Source organism: Neopsephotus bourkii, unplaced genomic scaffold, assembly GCF_033783945.1.
Source record: "Neopsephotus bourkii isolate Nb327-2 ecotype Australia unplaced genomic scaffold, CSIRO-AGI_Nbou_v1 NB_1768, whole genome shotgun sequence".
Taxonomy (NCBI): Eukaryota; Metazoa; Chordata; class Aves; order Psittaciformes; family Psittacidae; genus Neopsephotus; species Neopsephotus bourkii.
In genome coordinates, this window is record NW_026902242.1 from 7,484,873 (window position 1) to 7,508,647 (window position 23,775).

Here is a 23,775-nt window from a genome sequence, read left to right on the forward strand (position 1 = left end):
TGATATATAGTGTACTGTCATATAATTTAAAATCTATCATAATTCAGTATCATAATACATCAGAGGAATAAGCAAACCTACAATTGTATAGTTGGTACTGTCAGAGCTTGGTAGAATAATTATGCTATAAAACTAGCTTTCCATTAAATGATGTTCCTGAAATTTCTTTCAAGCTGGCATCTGCTGTGGAACATGTGAAACAGATTTTTTTCCTGAACATCTTCTTGTGATGCTCAAATATTCCCACTTAAAGAAGCCAGAATTTGTTTTAAATTGGTCGAACACAGATGATTAGTCCATATCCCTGCAGATATGAAGAGCCCTTCTGATTATACCATGAATAAACCATGTTCCAAACTTAAATAGAGTGATTGTACCTGGATGTGGAGATGCCTCTTCTTAGAAGAACTCGCTTCTGTTTCTCCAGCAGCCCTTCTTACAGCACTTCCTTGGCACGTCTGTGCAGAGATATAGGAAGGAAAAAAAAAAAATCAAGTCAATCTTTAGGGAACAAGGAGTCATCAGTACTATTGCTTTCAGTTTGCCTGGCCATGAGAGAAAAAAAATCAGCTTTCTTGATTAAAAGTTAATCAAGAGTTAAGTAAAAAGTATGCACATAAAATAGGGTTAAAAGAAGATCACTCTGGTTGCAAAAACAAGGTTTCAAACATTACGAATCACCAGGATGAAGATTACTAAAGCGGTTCCCTTGTATATTTGAGTACAATCTTTAATTATAACATAAAGGGGTTTTCACAAGTTCCATGTTTCACTCAACACAGGAATCAATAATAATCACTTAATACTTGGCTTTAGCATCATTGTTAAGGGTAGATATAAGAAGGAAGAAGCAACAGTGGTAGGCACCAAAATGTCCCTATAACCTTTTGTGTATGGAGTACCAAGGGCATGCTGGTGGGGAAGAAGAGCACAGCCCATGCTCCCTTGCCAGCAGCAGCAGCTATTACAAAACCTGTGGCTTTATTTGGGTACCAGTACAGATTTCCGGAAGGAGTGAAGTTTCTGCTGTTCGTAGCTCTGGCAGCTCACAGGAACTCACTTCCTCATTAGTGCAGGGACCTTTCCAATGCCCTAGAGGTTTACTGGGCCTTCTCTTATATTCTTATCCCTCCACTCTCCCTGTATCCCATCTGTCCTTCAGCTGCAGTCATCTGGAAATAAAGTTTCTGCCCCCTGACTCCCACATTTATCCTGATCATCAGAACCCAGCTACACAAAGCAATAGAGATCAGGGGTATGTAAATGTGAAGTTCTCAGTCAAAACCTGAAAATAAGACAAGTGGCAGAATGCCTTCAGTTCCAACAGTACATACCCCCTCTCAGTCAAATGCAAAGTCTTCATTAAAACTTTGAACATTCAGGTTTAACGTGAGTCAGATCTCTGGAGGGAGAGGAACTGGTCATAAGTAAGGTTTTGCTATAGTTGTGAGAGATGCATACAGTGGATGGAGTTTCTTTATCATCTGGCCAAAGAAGAAAGTCTCAGTGTCATCTGTCATGGAAAATGACTTCCGTGAGCATCTGATGAGGGTGAAGGTCATGCATTTGTGCTCCCATCTTCCAGGCCTGTACCATGGAGACGTCTCACTTGGTTTGCTTATGCAATATGATTGTTTACAACATCAAACATGAATGCCTTAAAATAATATTTCAATTGCAAGTATCATCAAGTTCCAACTTCTCTGAAGTCACATTTATTTCCACAAGAGGAAATGATGTTAGTGCAACAGAGACCTCACTGACTTAACTGAATTCAACCTCACAAGGAGATAGAGGAGCAAATCTCTCTCCCCAGAGAAAGTACTAGTATACATGAAAGAGAAAGAAAGTGAAAGAAATTGCAAAAGAGAAAAGATTAAAAGCAAGAAATACAATTAGACTGAGCTTAATCATTATGGGGTGGCGAGGGCTGCCACTTGTCTGTCTTTGAGAAACATGTACAACCACACCAGGAAGCAGCTGCCACTTACTTTTACTTGTGATCCTACAACAGTTTTCCACCATAGGCGTTTTATGTCTGGACGCCAAAGTGGCTCCACACCACTGAAAAAGGGAGGAGATGCACTGCTGAGCTCTCTGTAAACAGCTGCCAACTTCCTCTGCTCTTTCCACCTTAGACTGCAGAAAGTGTGCCAGATCTACAGTCCTCAGGGATTAAATGGTTGCAAACACATCTTTTTGATGCACTGTCAGATTTTTAAAGCTTAGCCTTTTGCTAATTTAGGAACACACTTAACTAATTGTACTGTGTCTAGCTCAGATTACAGCTGAGGACAGATCTTGTGAACAATTGGGAAAGAACTCTGCCTTTACTTTTAGTGTGGGAAGCACTCTCTAAGTATAATGCCATTGGATATGGCTGAAGGGGATTGCGTCTGGTTAGGGAGGAAATTACAACCATAATAATTAGCATCAAATTAGCTGTTGTCTCATCTTGAGCCAGGCAAGCGCATCACATTCCTTCTAGCAGCTGCCCTCTGGTGGAAGAACGTTATGAAGAACAGCTCCAGGCAGGAAAACCCTGGTGCTGTGCACAGGCCAAGTGAGGGCCACATGTTACTTCCACATTTCTGCTTCATTTCCCTGGAAAGTGGTTACGAATGGGCCACTTGTGAGTTAATCCAGGTGGGACCAAACAAACCCTTAGCAGAAGCCCCCTGTCCAGGGGCAGGAGAGCTTTGACAGGCCACCTGGAGAGATTGACACCCCTCTAGCATAGCACCTCTCCTCATGTGGTTATCTAGTTTCTGACAAGTGGGTACACAGCACTTGCTGTATTTATGTCCAAGACTGCTAAAACCTTGACCAGAATCATGTTTGCAAACCTTTAAAATAAGGTCCCCATGTTAATCAGAAAGGGGCTCTCTAGCTGCAATTATATATTATAATAATTATTATAATAAATAAATTGAATTCTTGATACTGTCTTCTGTCTGAGTTTGACTACATGTTGGTACTATTTCATCTTCAGAGAGACCAATGAAATCTTTAACTGGGCGGCACCATGCTTGGTGCCCCAAGCTCAAGTCACTCACCATCCATCCCCATCCTTTCTGCACAGCTGATGGTTGTGGGGTTGTGACTCAGGAAGATCACAAAAGCTTGAGCCAGAGCAAAGGAAGTGATGAAAAAACAGGATGAAAACCCTGCCCGGGGGCACGGCAGGTCTCCAGGGAGGAGGCTTGGCCAGGCAAGGCAAGGGGATAGGTGTTGCAGACAGAGCGAAGACGGGTAACTAAACAATAGGCTCAAATTTAGCACAGAAATATTTAAGGTAAGACATCAGGAAAAAAATCCAACCTAAAAGGTCAATTTGACCATGGAATAATCTCTGGGAAGTGGTGCTTGGTCTAGACAAGTCATACAGGATGTTTGAAGTGAATGGCTTGGCACTGGCAGATGGGGTGGGCTGGATGGGGCAACAGGTCGTTTTCCATCCCTGCATTTTATGGTTCTACAGATTTTCACTCAGGAGAAAACAGCAGTTGGAAACAAAACAAAACTAGAAGATAAGAGCCAAGGCCAATCAAAAAAGAGGGAAAAAGCCAGCAGCTAGGGGACTGCTCAAATGGCATTTGACATGGCAGGAGGAATCACAGAATCACTGTAGTGGGAAGGAGCCTTGAGTCTAGCTCCCTGCTCACATCCCACTGGAACCAGTAGCCTCCTAGGGTGTACCCAGCCAGAGCAGCCGTTTGGCAGGGTCAGCCTTGCTCCTCCACCTCCCTGGAGACCAACACCCCAGATGAGCTCCACCTCCTGGGAATTACGTAAGAGGCTGGTGAGAATTAGGTACCTTGGGTTTGCTGCTGCAAAGCAGAGGGGTAAAAAGTGCCACTTTCTGTTGGCCTGTCTCAGCGTGTGGCTCCAGTCTAGGTTCTTGTAACTGCTGTAAATGAGGAAGCACCATAAGCCTCCGGATGTCGGTACAGACTTGGTGTCTCAGTGGGGAGCGGTCACCTCTGCATCCCACCATAGTGACAGAGGTGCTATGCTCCTGTAGAAACTGCTGGGGCTATGACCTGGATCAGCTTTTGATGCCTGTGGCCTTTTGATGCCTCTGCACCACCATAAAGCCCTAAACTGTTCTGGGAACTGGTATCCTACACCCACTTACGTATCTATCTACACCAAAAAGATGTAAAAGTAGTACTGCATCTCCTCCCTTTATGAATGGTATGAAGCCACTTAGACATCTAGACATAAAAAGCCTGTGGTAAAAAAACTATTGCAGGATCACAAGTAAATTATTGTAGGATCACTCTATGATTCTATTAACAAATAACACAGTCCCCACATGCTCCCACAGCGCCATACAACCAGATGGACAAAGCCACGTGAGGCCAAAAGGGCAGGCAGAGCTTGGGAGCAGGAGAGGAAGTGCAAGACGTGGGTTGCAGTAACCTCTGTATTCTTGGCCACTCTCCAGACACCTCCCACCACACACATTGATGTGCATGATTAGTGCTGTTGCAGTCTTTGAACGCAAGCCAGATAATGAGTTCAAAACCCTTCATTAAAAGATAATCTTTCCTTGAGTCCCCCAGTCACACACACAAACATGGCCCTGGGCTACCTGATTGCCCTTCCTGTCCAGACAGAGCTAATAACACTCTCCTGGAGCCAATTCCCCTTGGAAGGAGCCGCTTGTGTTGCACGCGTTTGGGATCAGTAGGGACACTGTCTGCACTTGGCCTAATTAGCTGTAACCTAGGGGAAGAGAAAAATCCAAACCATGTGCTTGGGCCCTCCTCCAAATTTAATACAGGTAGTTTCACACCCAAACACATTGGTATTTAACAGTCCCTGGGTCCTTCCACACACCCCTCCCCGAACACATGAATCCTGGTTGGGGATGTGGGTAGGGGTTTGCTTTCTTTCCCACCGGTTTTACAGGGATGCCTTTCTTCTCTCTTCTGCATTTAAAAGCACTGGGCATCCCTGGGGTTGTGACTGGCTTGTGAGTTTCAGTGAGAGGGGCTTATTGAGGAGATGAAAGAATTCTGCTTGACATCACAGACAGATGATTTTCAGCAGTACTTCTTCGTGATTTAAGTTGTACTGGAGTGCTTTCCACAGAGAACAGATTTGTAGTTCATTACTTTCATAAATGATTTCAAGAAATCCCTCTTGAAATTTAAAAAATATAGGAGTTTATCAGTGAAGAAAATCCTGTACTTGTCTGCCATGCCTTCTACCTGACAGAGGTGGGATGAAGATGTTCAGATTTGATTCTTTCAAGAGCTTTACAACTACACTATGAAGTCATAAAGGCATGTAACGGTTTGTATTATTTCAATTTTTCATGTTGGTATTACATTAAAATGCTTCAAGTAAGCTGTCCCCAGGCACTGACACAACATTTTGTGAATCTACACACAGAATCCTGTAACATACCAACAGAATTCCCTGCTTCATAAAATCTTTAGACCACAAACACCGGTACAAGAGTACTGAGAAAGGAAAGCATATTTTTCACCACACATTTTCAGGAGAACCAAAGGGCATGACTTGGTTTCCCTTCAGTCCTCAGGAGCACAAAGGATCCTGGCTTGCAATCTGAGCAGTAAAATGGACTCAAGTCCCACACTCACAGCACCACCACAATGAGCCCTTCATTAGCTGGCACTTCCTGTCAGACTGTTAAAGGGGACACAGGTTTACCAAACAGCTAATCCTTGATAATGAAAGGTCTCCAACAAAGCTGTCTTTCCAGGGAGTCTGGGCACTTGCACATTAGCAAGAAGTGAATAGACAAAACACTTCAGGAATAGTGCCAAACAGTAGCTCATGCACTGAAACACAAAGACTGGCAGTCTTCAGGGAGCTAAAATAAAGAGTGTTTTGAGTTGCTTCTTGTCATCGTAGTTACTTTATTCCATATTCTTTCAGGAAGAGTCTTCAAGCTATAAAATAAATACACATTTGTCTCTTAAATTTCATTTGCAAATATAAATTAGTCTCTGCACTGCCTTATCCTATTCTCCATGTGACAGAGGTTTCCTCTCTTTGCAGTGGGCCTCTTCTGGACATACGCCACTTTTCTTACTATCAGTCCCTAAGCAACTGTAACACCATTGACTGCTACCCCTTCATTTCCTCAGGGTTCTATTTTATTTTGGTATGTAACAAGCTAACAATTGGATCTTTTCCTTTTGAGGTCTATTTTAAGAAGGCTTTGTTTAATCAGATGCAATTAAGCATTTAAGATCCAAGATAAGTATTTTTTCTTTAAAACTGTGAAGGCAAGGCATGTTATTTGGATTTGGGTAAAGAATGCCAGGATTAACATCAGAACACGAAATATAAAGGTTATGGAAATAGCTTTTCTTTTTGACAAAAGAACATGGCAGAACAAAGTCAGGCTAAAGAACCAATTCACATGAACAGAGAAGATGTAGGGTGGACAGGTTTGAGGAGGGAAGGTGCATATGACTCTCAATGCACAGTGGAGCTCTGGGAGGGACCATGCCACTCTTGTTCCGTTTCCTGCATCAGTGAAAGGAGCAGGACAGCACCACGTGTGTGTTGTACTTTCTTGTAAGAGTACCCACTTCAGCATTCACAAAGCAGTTCTGGACATTCCTGACCTATTCATCTATCCCTTTATGTTTTCTCCCCCAGGGAATATGAAGGTACTGTGGACTTCACACAGGAGATAGGGAGTACCTATCCCTCTGTCTTCTTTGTACGGTGGAGCAGAGAAAGGGAGCTTGTTGGGGGAAAGATAACTGGTATATAACCAGGGCTGAAAACTTTGACAGACCTAGGCTGACACTCAGTGGTTCAAGTTCAAGTCTGAGGACAGTTATGCTACTGCTCAAGCTGGTTTGCAGATAGACAACTCCATTGCATATGACCGTAAATGTAAAAGGATGAGCTTTTATATGATCAACCATTTGGGTCCATATTCCAGCAGAATTAGTCAGGTCACTAATTAAGCTCAGAAAGTAACTGGCACTGCCTTCACAGTGGGCCACCCCGGCACCAGGGAGTGTTCATCCCATCACTGCTCCATGCTTTCACCTTCTTCACATGCAGCCTGCCAAATACATCTTTGGACTAACCTGTGGTTGGGGGAAAGGCAGTAACCCACCACTGTTACCTGGGGCAAAGAGAGAAAGATGAACCAAACAGCTCAAGTGCCTGAAATCAGGCTCCTGGAATGACCCTATTTCAACCCACATCATCCATTACCTTCCTAATAAACACTCTTGGGAAAAAAAGTTGCAAACCTTCTCATTTTTTTGTTCTTCTAAAGTAAGTCCCTAAGACTCGCAGTGAAAGGGTAACAATGAGATCTGCTTGCAGATATAGGTACTGGAGGTGTATATGATGCACAAGAGGTTTTTGTGTTGAGGGACCAACCATAACATGGTGCTGGTGGTGACATGATGCTGGTGGTGACATGCTTTGCCAGGAATCACAGCTATATTGCCAAGAAAGCTCCAGCTTGCAGGTGAAAGTCACCCATGTGACACTCTACTTTTGTAGCGGTCTGTTGACATCTGGGCTGAATATGACCCATCACCTTGCTGAATATTTCCTAGCATACTTGTGGGTGTACAAGCACAGTCCTTCAGCTTGCTGCTCTGTCCCCATAGCTAGAGGGGACTGCAACTCTTGTCAGCAGAGAATGGTCAGGAGAGCGCACCACAATGGCATCCAATCTGCTGCTGTAGAGATGCTCACCCAGAGGACTCCAACTGTTTCATACCTTGTCCAACACTGAAAGTTAAGGTCAATCTTAACACCAACTACAAATGCATACTTGCTTCCCCTCTGGCTTGCCCACCTTTTTTTTCCTGGAGCCTTACTGTCTCCTCAGGTGAGTCTTACAAACTCAGCTGAAGAGCACAGGAGCAGCTGACCCTTTCCTTGTGGCATTTTTCTGCTATATGCTTAGAGTCATGTGCTGGAAAACAGCTAGCACTTTTCAGCTCCACATCTCCCATGTCCCTTCACTCCCATCCAGGGATGCAGGCCAGCAAACAAATTCCAGATGTTTGCAAACAAATATCTGGAATGTCTCTACTTCATGACAGTGATGCAGAAAATCCCATCAGTGCTTTGACTAAACTTAATACAACAGAATAATGTAGCTCAGACTGGTTGAGAACAAGCCACGGTCCAACTAAGATGAGTATATCCTTGCCTTAAAAGTCCAAGGCAAGTAAGTGAGACTTGGGTCTCAATTCTTCAACAAGATTTTCTACTGGGGGGGGGGGGGGGGGGGGGAAGTACATAAATCACTGAAGATCTATAGACTATGTCTGGGCAAAGAATGTAAAATAAGAATGACTATCAGAGCACTATGATTTCTACAACCTTAAAAGCTATGTGAAGTTTATCACTTGCTATATTGGAGTCCTCTCCTTCTTATTTGTCACAGTAAACTAATTGGACCAAATAAATTATATCATTTTCTCTTTTGGACTAAATGAATGGACAATCCTCATTTGCATTTGGCAGGCTAGCACAGACCATTCTCTAGTCTTGACAGATATTGCATATAATGGTCTCTTTTTTGTTCAGCTCCACTGTCCAAATGTTGAAAGAGTCTTTACACATTATACTATGTCACTAAAAGGCAAAAGCTAAACTGTAACTGTGGTTTTGTGTCTTTGCAGCATCTCTGCTAAAATCAGCTTGCTCCCCAAGAGGTAGAACTGATAAAGACTGGTTTCTTACAGATTTTTGTTCCCTAATATACCCTCCACTCCCCACATTAGCTCTGCTCCCACCTGTACTCCTTACACACTGCCCTGTGAACACATAAATGTTGACTAGCCATATGGGGCTTGTCAATAAAAACCAACATTAGAAGAGTACCCTCAGTAAGAGCACTGATTCGGATGTTCCTCAGTTACTCAACTGGTAGTGCTTGTAAAACTTGCAGGAAGCCTTGATACTTCTGCCTTTCTTTTAAACTTGGTTAAAAAATGTCAGTAGTTAAAAAAGGTAAATGCAGGGAGACACACAGGCATAGATCTCTCAGTTGTCTCATTCCCTTAGGAATTAAGCTAAAAACCTACTAAAAAGTGATTCTTCAAGTTCTTCAGACTGTAAAAAGAGAGGGTCATTTGCCATTTCAGAAGTTAAGATTTCGCTGTGATACTGGGTATGATCTCATTCCCTCATTGCCTGTTTTGGGATAGTTAGGACTTCCAGGACTTTACAGATTGATGGCAGCAGGGGTTAAGTTTCCATGGATTGGTATACGTGTAAGGACAGAAACATATCTATATCCCCAACAGACGCGGATTTTGACAATAAGTATTCCAACCCCACAAAGGAAAATCATCCTACTCAACTCTGAGCACTCATACACTTACAGTGAGTGTCAAGAGATGAGGAAGTTTGAAACAACAGAAAGTGAAGTACACTAGTGTGTAAAGTGTGTACTGTGCTTAGTATATGAGTTAGAAAGGCTGGACAGTGGCCATTTCAAGTACCTAACACCTTAAACTATGTGTTGGAAGAAGAGAGCACTGGATTCTTAAGGATTCTCCTTGTCAAATGATTGAGGGACTTAATTTCCTGGTCATCTATTTTCTGCAGTGTCTGTTGGAATACCTCAGTCTGAATTTATTTGTTACACAGATACACTGCAGACATAAGCATGTAATGAGGGAATGTAAACAAGGTATAAATAAGGTATAAATATAAAGGTATAAATAAAAAGCATAAGTATGCTGACCAGATACAGCCTTATTGCAGCAGAATCTTACAAGTCAGTGCTGTAAAGTGGGGACATCAATTCTCCAAATTAAATGTCTCCGCAATGGAACAGATCTGTGACTTCTGAATTATTTTCTCTCATTCAAGATGTCTTCATCTGGATGATGATGATGATTATGTCTTGTTTCCTGATATATTTCATGCTATATGCTACACCAAAGTATTCACTGTACTGTAAATCTGTGTTTGGAAACCCTATTCCCTACTCTCTTTACAACATAGTGTGAATAATTACATAGATAGTAGCTGCAGCATGCTTCCTACAAATAGGTAATTATCATACGAACTGTATGCTTTAGCACTTAATCTTCTGAGATCTGAGGTTAGTTTTTTCTTATTATAATCTGAAGTACCTCACAGACTTGCTGTGTTCAGTCCAAAAATCTCATGGAATGTTTCTCCTAGAAACCCTGGTGAAAGTAACAGTTGAACAGCTCCATATATTTGACCTAAAAACCAATACATTCTGCGGAATAAGCATCCTGAATCCACACTAAGAATCCCCAGAAGGAACTAAGTAGGTATGAAATTATTCATCAATTTCACTAAAGCAAGAAATTTCCCATCTTCCATTTCTCATTGTTTCTACTTCCCTGAATGCAAACCACAGATTAATTTTAGTTTTATTTTAAAGGGAGTCTGAGGCTAAAATTGTGAGTCCCTGGAGCAACAGGTAGAAATTGTAGGAGCATGTACCGTGCAGTCATACTCCTCATCAGCCTGACCTGCAATGAACTCTGCCACCTAAATCCAAAGCTAGTGGATGTGTTCTGATTTGAAATCATAATGGATCAGGTAAAGCACCTGATGGGAGCACAACTTCCCCAGGGACCTGTTCACTTTGTCACCTGAAATAAGACAGGAACTGAGTTCAGGCAACAAAAATAAGAGACTTTGGACTCCCAAGTTAGCACAGCATTGAGAGGATGAGAGATGTCTATAAGCCATGCACTTTGCCCCCACTGAGGGACACTGGGATGGAAAGACAAAAAAGCTGGGACTCCATACTGTTGAACAACTGAGTCTTGCTACAAACTCCGGAGAGTGAGAAAGCCCATCAGAAACAGGCATCTACTATGAAGGCAGTATCTTTACAAGCATCCCAGTGCTCTTTTACCTAGTGCTGAGCACAGCCACAGAGATGACAACGCTAACCTAAAATGGAGATACTGAAATGTACTTTACTCCAGTGCTGAACTAGGAGGAGATAAGCCAGGTTATCATGAACAGGAGTTACTGTTTGCATAACCTGCAACAAGGGGGCAAATGACCGAAGAATGCCAGAGCAGCAATATGTAAAGGAAATAGCCCTTTATTCCCCTCAGGCTATCACCTTGTTCTCACTGACCCTGAGCCCGGGTGTTTACAAGCTAGTTTCTATAGGAAGTGGTGTTCTGCACCAGGCAGACAAATGCCACGTTACACAAAACAGTTGTATCAAAAATTATGCTACAGTGATGCAAGCGCAAATGTCATGTTGTAAACACAGGCTTACTGTTCAATACATCTGCCTTGCATCTACTACTTCGAATGTATGCCAAGGAAAATTCTGTGTTCAAGTCAATCTAAATTGAAAATAGTTATAAGAAATAATATTATGGGTTGCTTTCAATCTTTGGGATTCATTCATTCATTCCTAAAATAAAGAAGGATAGACGTTACATGAGTATAAGGCTATCTGCATTCAGTCCCTTGCTCCTGGACTTTCTGAATGACCTTGAGCAAATAATTCACTGTATTCACCACTCAGTCTCCTTTTGCTACATCACAAAAGGAACTGGAAGACTGAATTCATGGAGAAGGCACTCAAACACCATGGTGATGAGTTCTGTATAAAAAAAAAAAGAAAGAAAGTGCATGCATATTTAAAAGAAAAGATAATGCTGGCCTGAATCTATAAACTCCGTGTCCTCCTGAAAGTTTTCCTCTTCTGAGCACTTTCAGGTTTTGCTCTTTACTGTAAAAAAAAAAAAACCTTTAGCATTTTCAAAGTAAATGCTATTTTTATCATTCTCTTTCAATGTTTTGCAAAGAATATAGTCTTTGAAGTGCTTCTTTACATTAAACGTTAACATAATTTATCAGAAAGCTAACAGTGAATTTCTTACATACCAATGCCATGTTTAAGTTTGGCCAATAATACAAACTCATTCTCTTGACTGCAGAGCAAGTATCTGAGAAGTATAATTGCTGCCTCCAACAATTTCACATGCACTTATAAACACGCATCACCAGTGTGCTCTTTCTACAATAGCCTTTGAAGTACCAGAATGAAAGGAAGTTCTAACTGTAGATGAATCCAGATTCTATATTTGCTTTTGAAGGTAGCACTGACAGCTAACAGATAATAAGCAACAGTATTCATCAGTTCAGGAGAAAACGTTTGACACAACTCCAACATGAAAGACAACAAATTCAGATATCAAACACACTTAGTAGGCCTTTTTACTGGTATTTGATCATAGGAAAAAAAAAAACAACCAACCAAACACCCAGAAGACAGTATTTGGTGATGCAGGGTAAGAGCTTATTTCTATCTAATAGAAAAGTATTTAATTTGTGGTGTGAAATGCTGACTTTTGCACAAAAGGTTCACATAGCTGTCTGAGGGCAAGGACTACTGAAAACACTTTCTGGCCAATCATTTTAAAGGTAAGCCCACAGCAGTGTCTGAACTGGCATCCCTGTTACCAAAGTCTCCCATACAATTCTGGATGTTGGAGTTTTATTACTTCTGGAAGGTAGAATATTGTTTTCTTTATTAAACCCTCTAGGAAAATGAGGTCCATATGAGTTCAGTAACCATAGGTATCTCAAGTATGAACAGACTCCCTGGTTCATACCCACACCAAAGCAGCCTGAGAAGTTTGCTGACTGTTAGCCACATGACACGCAGTTGCTCTGAGAATCTCCGTAACACTAAATATCAGCCATTATTTCACATCTCTGTTCCTTAAGGGAGGAATTTTCAACAAAGCAAGAATAACATCATCACCAAATGTCTTCTTGATCTTCAAAAAATTTATTCTATACTCCTCACTTCCAATAGATATTTCAGTTGCTACACTGCAAATAGAACTCAAGCTCTGTACCTACTACTTCACAGAGGACAGTCCTACAGTTATTTTGACTGTATGAACACACCGAAGACGAGATGTTATCAAAAGTCCTTACACAGTTAATTTCTGTGTACCTCCTTCCATGTTTGCTGCCAAGACAGAAACACATGCTCCTTCTTCACTAAAGAACATGCTTGAAACAAATGCAGGCCTTTCTTATTCAACATAATACATACTCAGGCCATCATTATTTATATGAGATCTTTCTTTTTTGTTACTTCAAAAGCCATTGTGCAGCTAGAAGTCATAACCTGCATAATGAAAAATCCAGAAGAAAAAATGTGAACATATTCTGTGGTTAAATTTCACTTGCCAAACACATGATGGCTTCAGAGGCATTTCACATTTCCTTGGAGGCTTTTCATACAGTGTTTCACACTGTACAAGCACACTGTTTCACTGCTCTTTAACCCTTTGGCTGTCACTGCACCTATGGGAGGACTTCCTTCCAGAGTAACTTACTACATCCCAAAGCACAAGTGGTACAAACAATAAGGAGATAGAGAGGACAGATGTCTGGGCTGCATGAGATAGATTTGCTAGTGACTGGTTTGAGCTGTTTAGACCCAACATGCTAACTTACTTTACTCCATCTGCTGCAATAGTTAGAAACACATTCAGCTTAGTATTTCCCTGGAGGACTGCAATGATTACTACAGGGTAACGACAACATAACTGGAACAGGAAGAGTTCTGCCTAATAGAGGAATGGGAACAGTATGCTCTCTATTAAGATTTCCTTTGTAATACACCAATAATATTATCTGACCAAGGTGTAATACTAATCCTTCACCTTATCCTTTAAATACATCTCAGGTGTGTTAAAGACAGCTGAAAGCAAAACTGGATGTAAATGACGTATGTTCTGAGCTTATTGCAAACTGTGTCTCAGGGAACTTCTCCCTTAAGAAGCATGACAGCTTCTCTGCAGAAAATAGCCAAAGCACTAATTAATGTCAGCATGCTGACAACTGACACCAGAATGAAGTACTTCCTGATAAACAGGATGGCATGTGGAGTCACTCTTCTCTCATGCCACAGACAGCTCACTCTCTGTCACTGTCTCGCCACTGTCCACTTTTACCTTTAACTCCTGATTTACGCCTCACCAAACTTTCTCTGGCAGACAGACAGATCCATTGTGTCACTTGTCTCCATCAGGAAGACAGTGAGCTGACAGGAAACCCCCTTGGCTAAACAAACCCCAGTTAATGCCAGCTTGCCATTTTTCACATCCCTGTCATCATCTCTCTGGTATGTACTAATGATGGGACAAGATCAAATTGCTGGCAATGGTCACAGAGCTAGCTTCTGAACTGGCCCTTGGAGACATGGGCTAAGCCATCACACCTGACAAACCAAGGAGCATTCTGTGAGATGAACCAAGATGCAAAAATGCAAAGTGCTAACCAGGTATGGTCTATTTTTTGGTCCATTAATGGTAAATACTGTCATCCACTACAGCAATCGCACAGCATTAATGCATTCTCTGGCTTTCCATTCCCTAGTAATATAGCACTTTGTATAAAATCAGAAGCAGACAGCAGGTCTGCTCTCCATGCAGCAACAGCTCCTCCTTCAGTGTTACAGGCAGGAGAAGAAAAGATGCTCACCTTCACTGTGTGAGTAACTTCTGCTGTGCTTTGACTTGCATTGTTTACCCTACTCCCACTTAGAGAGAAGCATCTAGCTTGAATTTAGTGATGCCCTAAATCCAAGCCAAGACACAAGCAGCCGAAAGCTTGAGAGCTAGTGACTTTCAATCCCCTTATTACAAACAGAAAGCTGGACACTGAATTACTTCCAACCATCTACAAGTTCAATTCTTCTGCTAAATGGAGTCACTCTGTCAGATAGATGGTCACAGCACAGTGCAGTTTCAGCTCTTGTAGAGAGCATTAACTTGAACAGAGTAGTGTGGTGGCAGTAAGTATTGTATACTCTGCGAACTCTTTCTTTCACCTGACTCTTAGCTCCAGCTGCCTGCTCCCCTCCTTTGAGATCCCTAACCTTGCCTTTCTGACCTGTAATTTCTGCTGATTGTTAACACTATATTTACAATCAAAGTAGCCAAATCTAACTAACCAAAACAATTGTTTTAGTAAGTCTCTGGTATCAGAGACCTGGCATCTAATCTATAACTCCTAATAAATTTGACTGTATTTATCTCACAGTTCTCTACTGTTGTGTTGATGACTGAATACACCCTTAAGCAGACAATTCACATTTAAAAGGAGAGACTGTGTTAAGATTTTTGCCAAACTGACTTCAGGGTACTGGGCAACTATTGTCCCACACAAACCTCACTGGCCTCCCATCCTGTGTTAGAGAAGGGGAATTGACTGCATATTGTTTGTGGATATCCTCTAAGCAGAGCATACCAACAGAAAAGAGCTTGCACCATGTTTTTACTTCTCCATGAGCTTCCCAGTTAATTTGCTTGTGAATAGCATGGAATATGAAACTATGGCTCTCCCTTTCTGTGCATGAGGTCAGGCAGGTCAGCTACAGCTGTGTAAAAGATGCAGGTTTTTTCCTTCTGTCACAGGAGACCAAGGCTCACTGTAACTAATGCAACCTGCTTAAGTCAAACACAACAAATTCTCCAAGTGCCACAGCTTGCAATCACTAAAAATATCCCAGAAATTAAAAGTACAGACCTGGTATAAACAAAAATCTGGCAGTGGAGAAATCGCCTTCTTTCCAAAGCCTGTTTTGACATCTGAGGACAAACTATTCAGATCCTGAAAGGGAACCTCATTTCCATCCCTGTACTCCATCCTCTTGAGAGCGTGGGATGGGGGGGTAGGGGGTGGTAAAGGGAAGAGACTGAAAACTGACACACATGGGGGGGGTAACCTTCCAGAGATAATCAATGGCTTCGTAATGAGCAGCCAACTCTACTGAATATTGATTAGGTAGTGCTGGCAAGGCTGTGCTCCAGGGAGGTCAGGTCTCCTGCCAGCTGCCTTGTGTGAACACAAAGGAAGCCTCAGCAAAAGGCAAATTGTAAATGGCAGGTTTTATATGAGAGGCACCATTCAGGCCCTCAGTAGAGGGAAAAAAAAACAAACCCCAAACCAAGAAGTATATGGCTGCAGCACCAGCAAGCACAAAGCATCATCAGTCTTGCTAATTTTTGTTACTATACTGTGCTATGAAGTGCAATCCTAGGTTCACCCTAAAAAACTTTTTTTAAAGCTTCTCACCTGCAAATATGCATAAGTTTCCACTGATTCCTCTTCCCTCAAGATTTCAGAGACATGTGAAATGGGGTGCTTTCACACACACCTGCCCTCAAAACCTTTGTCCAACATTGAACCTCAGTACATGTAGGGGATGTGTATACATTTCAAGGTCAAACAGCAAGGTATGTTGTTACCTAGGCCAGCTCTAAGCATACATCATGCACTTGAAGCAGCACAGCTGTGAGTTAGTACTCCATCCCTCCCACAGAACTCTCTGTTCTTACTGTCCCATTCAATAAATAACATTTTAGGGGTTTAGTACATTTATTTTTTCTGTAAATGGTTAGACATTAATTTTATGATTACAGGCACTGGTAGATAACACACAGAATTTACACTGCTGAGCAAATTTGCTATTAATGACTAAAAGGTCATCCTACCTTTTTAGAAGCAGAGAGTCTCTTCTCATAAGCTTTCTGTGGAAAGAGAAATTGTAACAGTCAAGGAAAAGAGATCTGGACGCTGCTCTTAAAAAAAAAAAAAAAAAGGGAAGAAGGAAAAAGGAAAAAAAAAAAAACCAGAAGAAAAGAAAAAAGTTGCAGTTCCTGCCTGGTGTAACTCATCTGACTTCAGCAGGGCTGTCCCAGGGTAGATTCGTCCCTCTGTCTTTGCCAAAAAGAGAACAACAGGAGCCAGCCAAAGGCATCTGCTTTTGCATTTCCCTAGTGAATCCATTCATTATACTCTCATGATAGAGAACCTGTAAACAAAGGCACTTCGGGATGTTGCATTGTGCTATCCATAATTACACTGTATGTTATTCATCAGTACACATGCTTCAGGGCACACTGCAAAGGAGTTTTATGTATTCAGGACTCTTTCTGAGAGGGTGGGTTAAATGAAGAGAGGGAAAAGCTAACAGTTAAAATAGAAAAGGAAAATATAACAGTTACTTAGAGAGGAGTTCAGCATAAGAGGAAGGAGGCTTTATATACACACACTGAAAAAAAAGATGCTAGTAAAATTCCTGCCTAGCAGTATCCTGTTAGTCTGTGTACTTTAATATTTTCACTCACCCTTTCTCTTTAAGATTACAAGCCCTCAGATAGGGATTCAGAAGAATTTTTGTAAAGCAAAAGATTACATTTGGAAACTCCCTGAGACTTTTGTATAAATCTCACAACTGTGGTCTGCCTTTAGAGCAATGAAAGCCATGTTTAATTCCTTTACTTACAAGCATTAGAAAATTCTAGCGTCAGATCATTAGAGTACTGAACTGTTTATTGCCTAGCACATTAGCTTAAAGTGACTGGCAGAATATGGTGCAAGTCATTTATCCTCTGAGAAGAAATTCTGTTTATCTTGCAAGCCATCTACTGCTCCCACTAACACTGTCTTGGAAGAAATAAAGTCCATCAGGAATATTAACACTTCAGTGAGAGCTTTGCTTTCAGAGGTTCAGATTCTGCCACCAGAATGTGCATAACCACACTCTGTTTAGGAGTCTTTGTGTTTGAAAAGAAGCAGGAAAAAAAAAAATCCTTAAGATAACCAACACCCAGATGGGCTGGGGAGGCAGGCATGGAAGGGCTGGAAGCCGAGACGGGTCTTGGAAGAGAAGCACAGGCAAAGGCAGCAAGCAAGGGTGAACACAGGGGTTGGTGGACAGAGTTCTGCAGCAAATTCTATGTTGTATTACCTGTATGCACTTATAATGTATTCTGCTGCAAAATCACGGTCTTAGGTTTGTTTGGTTTTTAATAAAAGTGACATGACAAGGGGGAATGGTTTTAAACTGACAGAGAGGAGATTTAGAACTAATAGTTCAGATAGTTTTTTCCTGAATACTGTTAGATGAAAGTAAAAACTGTCAGACTTGCATCACTTGAAAAGTAACAGGTTAAGTAATTACAGTTTAACAGTAGTTCCTTCCTCTAGAATGGACCAGACATCCACGTGTTGCCTGAGTCACTGCACAGGTGACAATGACCACACCATGGGGAGCAGCCAGTGATGACTGTGTCAAAGTGACAGGGAAAGTAACCTACCTATTTCTCACTAGAAAACAAGAGCCAAAAACTCTGCCCCAGCTGAGTCTCAGGGTTTAGCATCTTACATACAGAACATATCCCAGGAATTCTCTAACAGGAGCTGGCTCTGAAGGAAATGATTACATATCAACCCTTTCAAACCTTGCCATAACAGCTGTCTACTTACTTTTAATGTTAGTATTTAAAAAGTGCCTGCACTTATTTCACCATAATATAGTAATATAGAAAGAAAGCCAGCAAAGGACAAGAACAGATATTATTACCATGTCAGAAAACTCCCAGCCAAGATGTAGTCATTCCATTCAAATTCAGAAAGGTTGGAGACTTGCTAGTCTGAGTTTCAGAGCTGTGCAATTCATTGCAACAAAGAGGAAAGGATACCCAGTGTAGTAAAATAATAATATACTACTATTTGCACAAAAATATAGTCACTCCATAACAGCTTTTGTAAAAGTCCTCCCAGCATTCATAACAATAAATTATATTAATAGATATTAGTAACATCTGACCTAGCTATTCAACTACACAGATGTCAAAATCTAACGGAGAAAGGACCATCATTTACTCATGCTGCATTATCTAAAGCTGGACCATAGAAAACGGTCAAGGTTCAACCATCATGGAAGGTAGACATATTGTGACCACTGGCACCAAGAAATCCATGACAGATGCAGGAACCAACATGTGGCTTCTGCGAGAAATTTTCCCCAGACCTTCCACTACACAAAACAGAACTGAAAAACCTCTTAGACTTATGTGAAGGAATCTACTTCTACAGGTCAAGAAGTCTTTAAGGATTATTATTTTCTTTTTAAATTCCTTTGGGCTAATTAAACCAGAAGTGATGTTTAGGAAGAGTGCCAATGTATACCCTTTGGAATTATTTCAGCTTTATGCAGAGCCTTAGTGTAGACCCAGGAGTGAGTTTGTTCTGAACAAAACTACCTGTGGAAAACTGGATGAGACCCACATGTTCCCTCATCAACTCTGAAGTTTAGAAATATGGATGGGTCTTTCACAAGTGAACTGAAACATAAGTCATCCATCCAAGTACACAATGCTCACTATTTCTGTGTACTACCAGGGTGCCATTGTTAGATGTACTACACAAGTAATAAATGAGTAAAAAGTACAGCAGGCTCCATTCATAGGATTTTAAGCAAAACTTCACTCTAGGCAAGTCTAGGTCTGGGCTGCAAGGAAAGCTGAAATACAGAGTTGCACACAGCCAAAAGTGCCGTTTCAAGTGGCTTGGGATCAAACCCATCCTGATTTGCACCCAAACCATATACCATTTCAGGCTCACTTCAAACTTAGCCAACTGTTGCTGAAGGGTTCACAAACTTTAGTGAACTTGTCCTGAACTTTGCATTGGAAATGAACAAGTAAAATAAAACAGTCAAGCTGAAGGTTCTCCCTTCAGACATTTTGCCCAACTCTGATACTGATGGCTTATAAAAATAATAATTAGTATTCTATTCTACACAGTGATCCCAAACCCCATTCCTCATACATGTTTCCAAATTTCTGTATGTCTAAGGACTTCTCCCATCTCATCAGCTTAGCAGAAACTATGATCTTTCACGTGAAGACCCCCAGCTACAGAAACACTGTAGGCTAGGCATAATTCTTTCACTCAGAGAAGTAAAATCCCTCCATCTCAAAAAGCTTACGTAGTTAATGATAGCAATGCATTCTTAAAGATTTTTGCAGGCCAAATGGGAAGCTGCTTTCTATTTTTATGGAAAGTCATAAAATAATACAGAAGAACTTTGAAAATTGATCATGGTCCTGTCATAATTCCAAGTTTAGACTCACAGATTCTACTATGTGTCTTTATTTATTAGTCTGCTATATATAGAGCCTTTTGTTATTCACCATAAGTTATGGCAGCTTTGAATCTTCCCAGCAACAAGCACCCTACTGCTCCTCTGAGTGAGTGTATATTCTTCTCAATGAGGCACCTCCCCTCAGTTTTAGCATCCCATTTTAACACACTCACTTAAAACCCCTATCTTAGAACAAGCACTGCAGGCCTGGGGAGCTTTAAGGCAAACTCCAAAGCAGTTTAGGAAGATGAGAAGAAGGGAGAATGAACCATCTGCTACTATATGCAACTCTTGAACTTTTATCCATGTTCATTTTTAACCTGTTCTAATTGCCAGCTCATTTTTTTATGTAATCCCTACTTTTTACAAAACATTACTAGTTTTGTAGTGACAGTATTAAACCATTTAAAAAGTGAGTTTACAACACTAACCTCACTCTGATATTCCAAAAGTAAAAAAGTCAAACAAGCAAGCAAAACCCAGCTACTAACTTATACACCATTTCATATCCTCAAGGATTGTGGATTTGAAAACAAATGAAATTATCAGGTTCTTGAAAAATGCATTTTTGATTTTGCGCAGCTCTATTTCTATAAGCCACTGCATAGTAACTCTGAGTTTTGCACCTAACCTAAAGAACAGGCAAGTAAAAATAGTTCCTGTCTCTAATACTTTCATCTGAACCTTTTCTTTTCAACCCTGCTGTTGCTCAAGGGAAATGCAGTGATAGCAGGATCAAACACAACACGTAAATAACCATGAGCCACTGAGGAGTCACTGAGGTTTCTCTGATCTACTGAAATGATTTGTCTCTGATCATTTAACAGCATCTTCCCTGAACCTTTTCATATTTGGTGTACTTCTTACAACACAGGTCCTGACCTTGTCTTGGTAGATCTGGTTTTCTCAGGAAGACTTTCTGACAACTCATGAGAATGTGCTAAAGTACACTCTCATCGTGGCAAGTACATTTTAAGGGAATACCAGCTACGAACATCTGTGCCTCTTCCTACACTGCTGTGGGGCTGTGCTCTGAAACATGGCACTTCTGTGGAAGTAAAAATTAACTGGGACAAGTGGGAAAGAGATTAGTTAGCTTTTCCTCTCTTCCACTGTGTTTTGCTGTCTGCCATCCATGTAGGCCCCCTCCAGATACTGGAAGGCTGCTATGAGGTCTTCACACTGCTTCTCTTCTCCAGGCTGAACAGCCCCAGTTTTCTCAGCCTGCCTTTGTATGGGAGGATCCCAGCTCTAAAACACTTGCAAGATGATTGACCATTCCAAGGATGAAAGACACATTGTTTAAGAACTTTCCATTGCAAACTGGTGTATTAGTTTTCCTCTGCAGTTACAGCACCTGAAAGCTTTTTTCTGTTCTAAATCAGACCCTCATCCAGTCACTTGCCTCCATGAGCTGCAACTTCGAGGGAAAAAAATTCCAATTTCAAAACTTTAACTGCAAGCATTAGGAAAGCTGTTTTCTCCTGAGCATTGACATTAATATTATCTTCCACATTCTAGTTTATCACCCACGCGCTTCTCACCACACCTTAAGGCCCAGTCTCTTTTTCATCAGGGAGAGACTTGCTACAGAACTGTACTTGGGTTGTCCAGTTCAGTAACAGGATTATAGCAAATAATACCAACCACACACTTATTCATATGGAAGCAACATTAATCCCTTCTGCCTGCCCCACCCATAACTTTCTGTCTGAGCACAAAAGCTATGTGTCTGCTTTGGCAGCACAGAAGCATTTAAAAAATGTTTGCAAATACCAGGAGGTTCCCCCCACCCCGTTCTTTTCAGTTTAGCTCTGCAGGAACACACAGACAAAAAGTCTAATGAATTATTACAGGGCATTTATATCACTTTCTGGGGAATAACATCAAATATAATGACTAGGAACAGATGAAGAAAACACAAAAGAGCTACATAAATAAAGCTATACCTTTTATGTTGTTAATTTCTTGTCTTATACAATGCCACCATAGTTTGTTACTGATTTTAGTAAGTTACTTGGCAACACAATTTATTAACCAACTTTCTGATGGTGTCCAAGGGATAGATTCTTATCATCTGTACAATATAAGTGGATGTAACACTGTCCTTGTCTGACTTAGTGGGACTTGCTTATATTAACATAGAGACTCAGCTGAAATGGCTGAAGAAAATAGCAACAATGACTTCACTTGATGTTAACACACCTGGACATTAAAAACGATGTTTATGGTGGCAGATTCCCATCCTATTGTACTGTCCCTGTGGCAGAAGAAGTATCTGCTGGCAGCGTAGACAGGAGAATTTGGAGCAGTGAACCTGCAAGGACATTTCTTGAAAATCTGTCTGTGAATTTGTGTCTGTGTTCAGAGCTTGTACCTGAACTACGGTAAATAGGATGACAAAATGGGTTGGATTGGAAGGGACCATAAAGCCCACCTGGTTCCACCCTCCTGCCACAGGCAGGGACACATTCCACTAGATCAGGTTGCTCCAAGCCCTGTCGAAGCTGCCCTTGAACGCTGCCAGGGATGGGGCAGACACAGCTTCTGCGGGCACCCTGTACCAGCACACCAACACCCTCACAGGGAAGAATTTCTTCCTAACATCTAATCTCAATCTCCCCTCTGTCAGGTTAAAGCCATTCGCCTTTGTCCTATCTTCATTCTGTCTTGATTTCTCTATTACCTGAAAGTTCTCTAAACACCAACAATAAAATCTCATCTATTGCACAAGGACATGAAAGGTGAGCTACCAAGCTTTATCTTGCCATTTCCTTTTGCAAGAGTCAAATGACAATCCACTTATAATGCCCACAACTAAAATCATACCATTTCCTCTAATCTACAAATAAATGCACTGATTCCATCCAAAAGCAAATCTAAGAGTTAAATAATAGAACCTGGTTTTGGCTAAGGATAAAACACAATATATCTATTAAAACTCAAAGCAAATGGATTGCTTGCATGCCTTCTTTTTTTTTTTTTTTTCTTTTTTTGTTAGGTTGGTTTTAATTATCTGCATTATTCTACATCACTTTTACAGGAATTCAAGTAGTATCATTGAAGGCTGATGACCCTGCAAAGAACAGCTTTTCCACACAAATGTAAGTTACCGAATACAACAGTCAAGAGTGTGGAAAGAATACACTTGTTAATATTTGGAAGTTCAAATTTCATTTCATTGCTTGTTCCTGAATGGCAAAGTGACCTAACTGACTTTTAAAACTGCCCTGGCCAAGCATTTATTTAGTTATCTATAGATCTGACAACATCTTACTCAAGGCTTGCTTTTATTACGCAGCTGTAACACCACAGATTTTTCAATTTGTCAATTTTCACCCGGTTTTGTAAATCATCACACTTGGAGTGCCATAATTGAAGCACAAAGTGAGAGGTTTTCTTTCTGTCAAACACCAGATGTGCTTCTCTTCCAACAGAAAAGACCAGGAGGAGAAAAAAAAAAACACAGCACTTTCTTAGATGTCTGTAATAATGAGAAACTTTCTTGGAAGAGCATCAGATATTCCCGTGTACACAAGAAGTAATTTGATCTCAATCATCTATTCACAGGTTCCTAATCCACCCTGTGTACTCTACTGGTCATGAAATCTTTTCAATCCAGGTTGTTGCTCAGACCTGGATCCAGGAGATGGCTTGATAAAGCTAAAGATAGTGGGAAAAATTCAATTCTTGGCTTTTTGGAGTGGGGAAAGGAGGAAGTCAAACTTCCAGCACATGCTGAATGATTTACACTGCTCATAAAGAACTGAATCTCTGCCCAGAATGTGGAAATGTGGAACCAATCTGAACCAAGCTTCAATACATTC

At 41.0% G+C, this 23,775-nt stretch overlaps 2 protein-coding genes across 3 annotated transcripts in view; both read right to left on the bottom strand.

The window, feature by feature from the left end:
- The window catches only part of PLEKHB2 (pleckstrin homology domain containing B2), a 472,273-nt gene that overhangs the window by 244,683 nt on the left and 203,815 nt on the right, over positions 1-23,775 (bottom strand). The window lies entirely within an intron of this gene.
- Positions 1-23,775, bottom strand: part of ARHGEF4 (Rho guanine nucleotide exchange factor 4) — a 215,410-nt gene that overhangs the window by 185,843 nt on the left and 5,792 nt on the right. Inside the window, exons 2-3 of one of the 2 annotated variants that reach the window (XM_061378902.1) lie at positions 16,509-16,544; positions 378-458 (exon numbers count right to left, since the gene is read on the bottom strand). In XM_061378902.1, the coding sequence (XP_061234886.1) occupies positions 378-458; positions 16,509-16,544 (117 nt within the window). Of the gene's footprint in view, positions 1-377; positions 459-16,508; positions 16,545-23,775 lie in introns of those variants that run through there. The other variant, XM_061378901.1, reaches the window with a different exon arrangement.